The following is a 10,065-nucleotide window of genomic DNA, read 5'->3' as shown; positions in this document are numbered from 1 at the left end:
TTGTGAACGTTTGCATTTCATATTGCTACTTCAGGAGTACATTCGAGACGTTCATTCAAATATATATTCTTTCCACAATTTCAATTATGCAATTTCTGCATAAATTATAATGAGCTTTTGGTACAAGTATCACTCATATGAGATACTCAATAAAATTATTGATTTAGTGCGATCCTTTAGTGATGTTCCATTTCCATTCTTAGATAAATCATATCATCAATAATTTATAACAAGTATAAAAGAATAAATAAAACTTATATCTTAGAGATTTCAAATAATATATTTGAAAAACTTACTTAGATTACTAACTTCAAAATTATCAGAAATTTGAAGTAGAAGATCATTTAATCTTATCGTGATACCTGTGATCTCGGTCTTCAAATCTCGTCTCGCATAGCTGTTGACTTTAATCCTCCAACGTAACCAAATGCTTTACTCCTCCCACCTGCTTTCTATTCCTCGCAAGTTGTTTGAATAAAAAAAAACAAAAATAGTAAGGTTCCAATGTGTTTCTAAAAGTAAATCCGTCCAAAATGAAAAAGGGGAAGAAAACTTTGCCTTTTGATTTGGAAAAAGCTCCAAACGTTTTTTCCAAGAGTCATGTAAATGTGTCTCTATTTCATTTTGAAAAGAAGCCAAAAACCTGCTGCCCCACTTTTGTTTCAACCCGTATTTTCTTGACATATGTGGTCATGTTGTGAATTTTGTCAATTACTGAGACTTTGTTGTCAGGACATAATAATCACTAAGACTCCCAATCGCGACTATTACGCCAACTGGGGTTATGCAGTTTTCGCCACCGATCTCCTCGGCCAGGGAAGATCTGAAGATCTCGCCGGAGGTTTTAGAGCCCAAGGCCATACAACCACCGATGGAGAGCTGAGCTCATGATCTCCTTCCAGGTCGCCTCCAATGGCCAGGTACATCAACCGGATCCCCAGATCGATCCCCTCCACAACTTTGTCATTCTCAGTAACTAGCCTGCGAAGCAGAGGAGACTGAGAGCTAGCTAGTTGCTTACGAAAACTTCATCAGATCCTCCAGTTCGTCGAGTCCCTGCCAAGCATCAGAAAAGATTATGCAGGAAATTCAGGAGATAATAAAGAAATTAAAATCACAGAGAGTGGAGGAATCGATTTTGGTGGAGCTGCTTCTCAATTCTCTCATTAGAAACCATAGGGAGAAAAATTCAATCGTCGATCCCCTCAAAGAGTTCGCCAAAATCAGAGATGGCTTTCGCAAAGAGAGAGAGGAAAGAGAAGAGGGAGCAAGATAGAGACGGAGAGTAATCGTGCTGATAACGTGTTATGAAACTTAATGAAAATGAGAGAGTTTCAAGAGATTGAGAGAGAGCGAGAGAGGAGATTCTCTTATTGATCTGTATATCATATAACATCAATATACCCATATATATAGGGTTACAAAAGAGACTATGCTTTTGACGACTAGCACTATGCGTTTGAAACTGTTATAAACCATCTTGAATTGTATGACCACATTTAACTAGCTGTCAAATGCATAGTGCTAGTCGTCAAAAGCATAGTTAGCTAGTCGTCAAACGCATAGTGCTAGTCGTCAAAAGCATAGTCTCTTTTGTAACCCTATATATATGGGTATATTGATGTTATATGATATACAGATTAATAAGAGAATCTTCTCTCTCGCTCTCTCTCAATCTTTTGAAACTCTCTCCTTTTCATTGAGTCCATAACACGTTATCAGCACGATTCTCGTGATCTTCCTCCTCTTTCCCAACTCCATTTTCTTCCTCAGAAAAAGTGGAAATTGGAGGTGAAACTGCAAGCCGAAACATATATTGAACACGGACTGTCGTTCAGTTTTTTTTCTCTCCTTTCTCAGATCTGGTGCTTGTTCGTTGGCTTCCTTCGTTGAATTTCTTTTTAGTTTCTCCTGAGCATCCAGCAAGATGATCTGTGAGTTTCCATTGGCAGCCGTCCCGTACGCTTGGATCCTCCAGTTTATTCTGGGTATTGGCAAATCGGGAAGGAGTTGCAGCTCGGTGTTGCTCGATAACGGGTCCTGCCCTGCCGATTCAAAGCATAGACGACGTCCATGGCACTTATAGTCTTACAGCGAGCATGCTCTGGCCTTGGCCTGATACAGTTCGAGGCTCAACGATTAAAGTTGACCGGACGATACGTCTGCAGTAGTCATCACAGACCGCAGAGATTCTGCAGTTGTATAGATCCAATGAAAATAGATCCGGCAGATGCAGCTCTAATTTACATAAGAATTGGTCTTTTGTATAAAAGGACTTGGTTTTCCTTGCTACAAACAGAGACTTCGTTTCATCTCTACGTTGGCCGGTGTGCAAACAAAATCAATGATAGAGAGTAAAGGGAAAATCAGACGGCAACATGGGAGGATTTTTTTCTGGGTCTCAGCATGTTGTTCCTCTTCGTCGGTGCTTATGTACTCGGAGGTGGCTTTTGAGACTTAAAGCAAGAGGTGCCGGCTGTACCAGTGGATCATCTCAGGGAGAGCTCGGAAGGGGGGTCCTGTTCGAGACTCTCTGGTGGCTCTACCCAGCCCTTCATGATGGCTGTGAACGAACGACCGGGCTGGTTGGCCTGAAGGAGCAGGTCTTCTTTGTCGGCTATGACTGGGGAGCTATGATTGCCTGGAACCCAACCTCAGATCTAGAGGAAGGCTTCAAAGCTTCGTTTGGTAATGATTATTACTTTTGCAGGTTTCAGGAACACGGAGAAGCTGAAGAAGATTTCGCTTGTGCCGATACTGCAACACTAATGAAGAATTTCTTTTCTATATTTGGTCTAAATCCTCCCTAATATCTTTCTTCAAATCACGGCTTTTTGCTTTGTTGTGAGTGCGTTTCAGTTCAGACTTGCCTGAGTGCTATTGGAACCCATTTAGAAAAGTAGGGATAAGACTTTAAGACTTTTTAACAAAGTCTTTAAAAGTGACTCACAAGACAGAGAAAAAGAAAAGTGGGGCAGCAGGTTTTTGGCTTCTTTTCAAAATGAAATGGAGACACATTCACGTGACTCTTGGGAAAAACGTTTAGAGCTTTTTCCAAATCAAAAACAAAGTTTTCTTCCCCTTTTTCATTTTGGACGGATTTACTTTTAGAAACACATGGGACCCTTACTATTTTTGTTTTTTGTTTTTATTCAAACAACTTGCGAGGAATAGAAAGCATGTGGGAGGAGTAAAGCATTTGGTTACGTTGGAGGATTAAAGTCAACAGCTATCACAGGTATTATTTCATAAATTATTGAATCCGAGATCATAGGTATCACCTCAGCATTCGGTTACGTTGGAGCATTTGAAGACCGAGATCACAGGTATCACGATAAGATTAAATGATCTTCTACTTCAAATTTTTGAAGTTAGTAATCTTCAATTTCAAATAAGTTTTTAATATATTATTTATAATTGCTGAGGTGAATATTTATGGTTATATTCATTATTATTATTTGATAAATTCTATGTTTATTTACATAGTTTAGATACAAGTTTTATTTATTCTTTTATACTTGTTATAAATTATTGATGATATGATTTATCTGAGAATGGAAATGGAGCATCCCTGAAGGATCGCCCTAAATCAATAATAGCTTTTGAGTATCTCATAGTTTAAATGATTGATACTTGTACCAAAAGCTCATTATGATTTATGCACCTGAAATTGCATAATTGAAATTGTGGAAAGAATATGTATTTGAATGAACGTCTCGAATGTGCTCCTGAAGTAGCAATATCGAGTATGCTCCTGAAGTAGCAATATGAAATGCAAACGTTCACAATATATTCTAAATTTGTATCAGGTCTTTCAGTGACTGAGCAAAATAATGGGCTTTTGATAAGAATCATTAATCACGTCTTACTAGATCTACATCATTCCCTGAAATGAATGATAATGAATTTATATCATTCTATTCCCTGAAGTGAAAAGAATGATGCGTTTCATTCAAAAAAATTAAGAGATTGGACGTGATAATGAATATCTTTTCGAGGCAGAAGCTCGTATTGGAAAAACTGTAAGCTTTCTCTTTGAGATGATATTATACAAATTATTGAATCAAATATTATGATGCATCAAAAGGTGATATGATTCAAAATATTTGTATCTTTTCATGGTTATCTTGATAATCCAAAATCAATTACGATAAGTCGAATGATTTTCATATGGACGTCCATAAAAGAACCAAGATTCTTTTACTATAAAATCTTACCACCAGAAGTGGGAAAAAAAATTTGCCAGAAGCAAATAAGATGAAATAATTTGACGTTATCTTGATTATCATATGTGAATCAGAAGTTCAGATGATAATTAAATTTTGAATGCAATAAGATAAAAATGTCTCATATTCTAGCTGCTAAAATTCCAGCTGCTAAAATTCTAGCGAGGATTGAAGTCCTTGTAGGACAATTAAGAAATTCAGCAGTCTAAAGATATGTCTAAAGGCATGTGAGACGTATTGATACAAAAGATAGAGCATCTCAAAAGAGAAAAGCACAAATAATTTGATGCTCCTGAAGAGGCCATACCCACAAAACAAATAATAAAGTCCATCCAAAATTTTTGTATAAAATTCTCCTATATAAACTCTTGAAGAGTGCCTCCTGAAGAGGTTTTTCATGAAAATGTATTCCCTTGAAAATGGACAGGTACCTGAAAATAACGAGATCTTGATACATTTTATGAATATTAGAGAAATTATGGATAGAAATAAAATCGTTGTCGACAACGTATTTCCATATGAGATGGCAATTGACATTACCAGAAGTAATGATGAAAGTGAATCAAGAACCGTCGAAGAATACGACATAAAATATTGGCCAAATTTGAAAGAAACAATTTCTGCAGAATTGATTCACTAGTAAAATATGATGCATCGAGATTTATAGTCCAAACACCTAAAGAGGTGATGCTTGTTGAATGTCAGTGGGTATTTATAGAAAGAAAATAAAAATGTGATATATAAATCACGAGTCAATTTCTCAATTCCTGAAAAATTGATATCACTAGTTAAATGTGATAAATATGGACCTGAAGTCTAAACACCTAAAGAGGTGATTTTTGTTAAATATCATTGGATATTTATATACATGATATAAAAAGTCTGAAACTTTTAATATGAAAATGTGATATAGAAATCACAAATTAGTTTATTGAAGAAACAATATTGATACGCTTTTAAAGTGGTTGAAATCATATTGAGATTTTTATTAGCTTGAAAGTTACCGAGAGTTTGGATATGCATGATTAACTGCATATTTATATGGACCATTGAATCATGATATATATATATATATATATATATATGAAAATCCCTGAAAGATAGAAAATGTTTGAAACTTCTAATCTGAATACATCTAGAAATATGTATTCTATCAAGTTTCAAAGATCCTTATATGATCTAAAGCAATCCAAACGCAAATGGAAACAAGCTATTATTGCAGTTTATATATATGATTTAAATGTCAATGAGGCTCCAGAAGAGCTCATGAAAACTGCACATATTTGAAATATAAATCTGAAACCCTTGCGGCTTCAAGGGGAAGATGGATGATATTATTAGTTCTGAAATACCATATTTTAAATACAATTAGTATTTCAGATTTATATTATGGATTTGATAAGAAGTGTGCATTATTAAAGAAGAAATAAAAGGGAGCACACAGAATATCTACCAGAGATAGATACACAAATATGAATATTTGTGAAATATTATTTTATTATCTTGAAGAAAAAATTACAGAAATTTGAGGCACTTTGCTTCATTCTTCAAACGCTCTTGTTCTTCAAGAATCTGCATGGCATCCTTATCTAAAGGGGTGGGCAATCGAAAAGAAGATTTAAGCAAGGATGTTAAATTCTTATTCTCTTGCTTTATTACTCCTATCTTCATGTTGGACTCCAGAAGAAGTCGCTGAAGGATAGCAATATTCTCGTGGAATTTGTCAACTCCACAAGTTCTAGATTGCAGTCGCTGAGAAAATGCGACAATGGATGATGAGTATCGGGTACCAAGACTCACAAGCTCATAAATAGCTTCATTATCTGACTTATGAGTCAGATCATTATATTGCATGATAGCACCTGTGATAGAAGCAGGAACAATTGATGAACGAGGTGCAGAATACCTCATATATTGACCCTGAGAAGATTGCTGAGCCATTGCAGAAAGAGATTGCAGGATAAGAATGCAGAAAGAGATTGCAGAGTAAAAATGCAGTATGATTACAGAAAAGTGAAGAAGATGAGATGCGAATGAACATGAGCTGAATATCTCTTTTATAGAGAAAATTATGATACAGCATCTCTCGTGAAACAAGAGAAAAGAAACAAAATATAGCTTCATAGTTCTGCGGTGCCTGACAGCTGCGGTGCTTGACACATACAGAAGAGTTGAAAATTCGCGGTGCTTGTCTGATCTAAAAAGCTGGCCACCGTTTTTATTGAAAAATGAGGTTAGCGGTTTAATGTTGATGAATTCTTCACTAACTGTGTTATTTACAAGAACTCCAGAAGAGTACAACTCCAGAAGAGTAGTGATGAGCAGAAAGATCCAGTTGTGATTATTTTTGGATCAAATCCACAGTTAGTTGGATGTACAGATGCGGATTATCTTTCAGATCCATACAAGAAGATCATTGCAATTCATGAGAAGAAAGTTAAAATTCATGTCAAGCATTACCAACTGCAACATTTGAGAAGATTATGCAGAACATTGGAATGCGGAGGTTTGAAGACCTGTTATCATATACTTTTCAGGAGAAATAATGTCTTGAAGACTTGTGCTGATTGTACTCTTTTTCCTTCGCTAAGGTTTTATCCCGCTAGGTTTTCCTTTGCAAGGTTTTAATGAGGCAATCCTAAAGCACTTGACGGTATACATGAATACTGTACTCTTTTTCCTTCGCCATTGGTTTTTTCTCACAGAATTTTTCCTTGACAAGGTTTTAACGAGGCATATTCTTTAAATATGGTCATCCAAAGGGAAAGTGTTATAAACCATCTTGAATTATATGACCACATTTAACTAGCCGTCAAATGCATAGTGCTAGTCGTCAAAAGTATAGTCTCTTTTGTAACCCTATATATATGAGTATATTGATGTTATATGATATACAAATTAATAAGAGAATCTCCTCTCTCACTATTTCTCAATCTTTTGAAACCCTCTTCTTTTTATTAAGTTCATGACATAAACTCATTTTTTGTTTTTTGTTTTTTGCTTTTTCAGTTACTTGACCAGTTCTGCGACAAATTCCCGATCTAGGGTGAAGACAAGCAACCGTTGGTCACACAACGTGGCACCAATCAACGATAAACAGTCACATCTCGTTAAGCCAGAGCTGACCGCGATTCGCGAATTTCGACAAACTCTGAGGGCACATGCATTCTAGTTTCAGGAATTGATAGTTGTGACTCGTGGGCACTTCACATAAATAAAGCCTGGATAAGAAAACTTTGCCTCTCGGCTTTTCTCCAATGGCTTATCGTCCTTTAGCCACCACCTCTCTCCTCATCTTCTTCTTCTGCTTCTCCGCTTTCTCAACCACCTCTAATTCTTCCACGGCTTCCATAATTCTACCCTCTGATTCTCAGAAAGTTTCATTGGGTCTGTACTACGAATCGCTGTGCCCCTATAGTGCCAACTTCATCATCAATTACCTGGTCAAGCTCTTCGAAACCGACCTCATCTCCGTCGTCGATCTCAACCTCGTCCCTTGGGGTAATGCCAAAATCAGAGGCAACGACACCTTCGATTGCCAGGTCGCCTTTTTATCTTTTTTTCTTTCTGGGTTATCTTTGATTGAAAAAATTGAATGAATTTTATTCGTGTATACGATGTGTGCGTGCTCGCACGGGCATGGGTTTGTTTCCCTTTGAGTGCTTTTTTTTTTTTTTTTTTTCCTTTTTATTTTATTATTATTATTATTATCTCTGCCATAGGCAGATGAACTCGTTTGATTATGATGATGATTGCAGCATGGCCCGTATGAATGCTTACTCAACACTGTGGAAGCCTGTGCAATCCATATCTGGCCTGAACTGGTAATGTTAAATCAACACTTTATTACAGAAATGTAAAAGATTGAATTCCATTGCCATTGGTAAAGTAATTGTTGCCATGCGTATATTCCGATAACGGTGTGCACATCTTGATAGTGTGTATGGAAGCTCTGTATATAATTGTGAGGAAGATCGCTAGATCAGTAAATTCATCTAATGATGTTGTAATTCCTTGTATTCACGAATAATCTGTCCTAGCTCGAGCTTAGAAGGATGAAAAACCAAATTGCTTGGTCATTTTCATAAGATTTAGGTAACATGCAAATGGGAGGATGCTAAATTTTCATTCACCTCCACCTTGTTGCAGAGTGAGCATTTTCCTTTTATCAATTGCGTGGAGACTTTAGTCTATGAACGCAAGTACCCCCAGTGGGAATCATGCTTCGACAAATTGGGTTTGGATCCAAAACCAATTACAGATTGCTATAGCAGCGGATATGGAAAAGAGGTTGGTCTTCTAATCATTCATGTTGTGTGAGTTATCTTTGTGAAAATGATTTCATGCCCTAGTTTAATATTAATGTCCTCTCAAGAATCAATTTTATCAAAATTATACTTGATTTTAGTGTACCAATTTGACTTGTAAACTGAATTATATGAATAGATTATCCTTCGGTGAATGACTGAATATTGTTTACTAATGTGCACTAAGATACTTTAAAATCATGTATAGCCTTACAGGGGGTACACCATTGAAGGCAGGATGGTTATTTTGGAATCATGCCAAACAAATTATCAGTCCTTTTCTTTTATATTTGAACTTGTAGCTAGTATACTGGACAAAAGGACTTCGAACAAGAGTTTCTTACACAGAGGGACTGGAGTTTCAAGTACCTTGAACTGAATGAACTCTAAACACATTTCTGGCAATTGGGGGGGGGGGGGGGGGGGGGGTGTACCTCATTTATGATTATTCTCTTGACTGGACACTAGGTGTACCATTTTGCTTTATTTTCTCATTGCGGCTTATGTACGAGTATATTACAAGCCCAAGTTCATATGTAGTCTGCAATTGGTTCGGCTTATAATGGGATTAATTTTTCTTTATGAAGCTTGAATTACAATATGCAGCTGAAACAGATGCCCTTGAGCCTCCTCATAAGTATGTGCCTTGGGTAGTTGTGGATGGAGAACCGCTCTACGAGGTTTGTTGTTTTGTCTATGTCAATATTGAATGTCTTCTGTTTTCTAATATTATCGATCACGGCTGTACAAGAGTGTCTTCAATGTTATTTATTTCTTATCATTTATATTGATGAGAAATGGATAGTAAACAGTTGCTATTTCTTTCTCTAAGAACCAATACAATATTTCCCTCGCAGGATTACGAAAACTTTATAAGCTATATCTGCAATGCTTATAAAGGCGTTGCTTTGCCCAAGGCCTGTAGCAAATTGAATATCATACAAGGAGAGAAAACAAATCCTACACATCCGGTTTGCTTCGGGACAATAATACTGGCATTAGCAGCAAGAATAAAATCAGCCATAACATCATGGACGCGCCAGATGAACACGGTCGTCTCGATATAGATGTCTCTAGTTCCATTTACTTTTAGGTTGGTTCATCCCTGTTCTTCTGTATTTTCTGGAGCTCTACCTTGCTTTTCTATATTTCCAGTGCCAACTTAAGGCAGGTATGAAATGGAGACTTGATACTAAACAGAGATATATGTATTTTCTGGAGCTCTACCTTGGTTGTTAAACAGAAAGCCAATATGTTCTAAACTAGGATGCTATTACAACAACAAAATGAAGTTATTAGCTCCATAAAATTCAAAACAAGAGAGTAGCCTTAAGAATCTCATATATACTTTATAGGATGTCACTGTTGCTTATGGATTTCTCCTTAAGCAAGATAATGAATTGAAGAGCCATCAGAAACTTCGATGATGACACACCACCCTTGGCCCTTCTGCCGTTAAATCGTAGTCAGCTTTTGCTTCAAGAGTGGGTGAGTGAATCGCTGTTGGTTCAAGTTTTGGACCAGAAGGTGCT

At 36.6% G+C, this 10,065-nt stretch overlaps 2 protein-coding genes across 2 annotated transcripts; both read left to right on the top strand.

The window, feature by feature from the left end:
• Positions 1-1,845: 1,845 nt before the first annotated feature.
• Positions 1,846-2,810, top strand: LOC122290898. Its single transcript, XM_043098579.1, has one exon. The coding sequence runs from the start codon at positions 2,379-2,381 to the stop codon at positions 2,808-2,810; it is 432 nt and encodes a 143-aa protein (XP_042954513.1). The 5' UTR covers positions 1,846-2,378.
• A 4,583-nt stretch (positions 2,811-7,393) lies between these two features.
• On the top strand, positions 7,394-9,759 carry LOC122290854 (gamma-interferon-responsive lysosomal thiol protein-like). Its single transcript, XM_043098522.1, has 5 exons — positions 7,394-7,768; positions 7,985-8,050; positions 8,376-8,516; positions 9,121-9,213; positions 9,391-9,759. The coding sequence occupies exons 1-5, from the start codon at positions 7,484-7,486 to the stop codon at positions 9,598-9,600; spliced, it is 795 nt and encodes a 264-aa protein (XP_042954456.1). The 5' UTR covers positions 7,394-7,483; the 3' UTR covers positions 9,601-9,759.
• Positions 9,760-10,065: the final 306 nt, after the last annotated feature.

This window comes from Carya illinoinensis, chromosome 13, assembly GCF_018687715.1.
Source record: "Carya illinoinensis cultivar Pawnee chromosome 13, C.illinoinensisPawnee_v1, whole genome shotgun sequence".
Taxonomy (NCBI): domain Eukaryota; kingdom Viridiplantae; phylum Streptophyta; class Magnoliopsida; order Fagales; family Juglandaceae; genus Carya; species Carya illinoinensis.
The sequence above is the reverse complement of the archived record's forward strand: the minus strand, read 5'-3'. Positions and strand labels throughout refer to the sequence as shown.

Excerpts from the sequence above, each read along its gene's own strand:
- LOC122290854 (XM_043098522.1), top strand. The coding sequence starts at position 7,484 with ATGGCTTATCGTCCTTTAGCCACCACCTCTCTCCTCATCTTCTTCTTC. Across the intron at positions 8,517-9,120 it reads GCAGCGGATATGGAAAAGAG|CTTGAATTACAATATGCAGC; the intron begins GTTGGTCTTCTA and ends TTCTTTATGAAG. Across the intron at positions 9,214-9,390 it reads ATGGAGAACCGCTCTACGAG|GATTACGAAAACTTTATAAG; the intron begins GTTTGTTGTTTT and ends TTTCCCTCGCAG.
- LOC122290898 (XM_043098579.1), top strand. The coding sequence starts at position 2,379 with ATGGGAGGATTTTTTTCTGGGTCTCAGCATGTTGTTCCTCTTCGTCGG.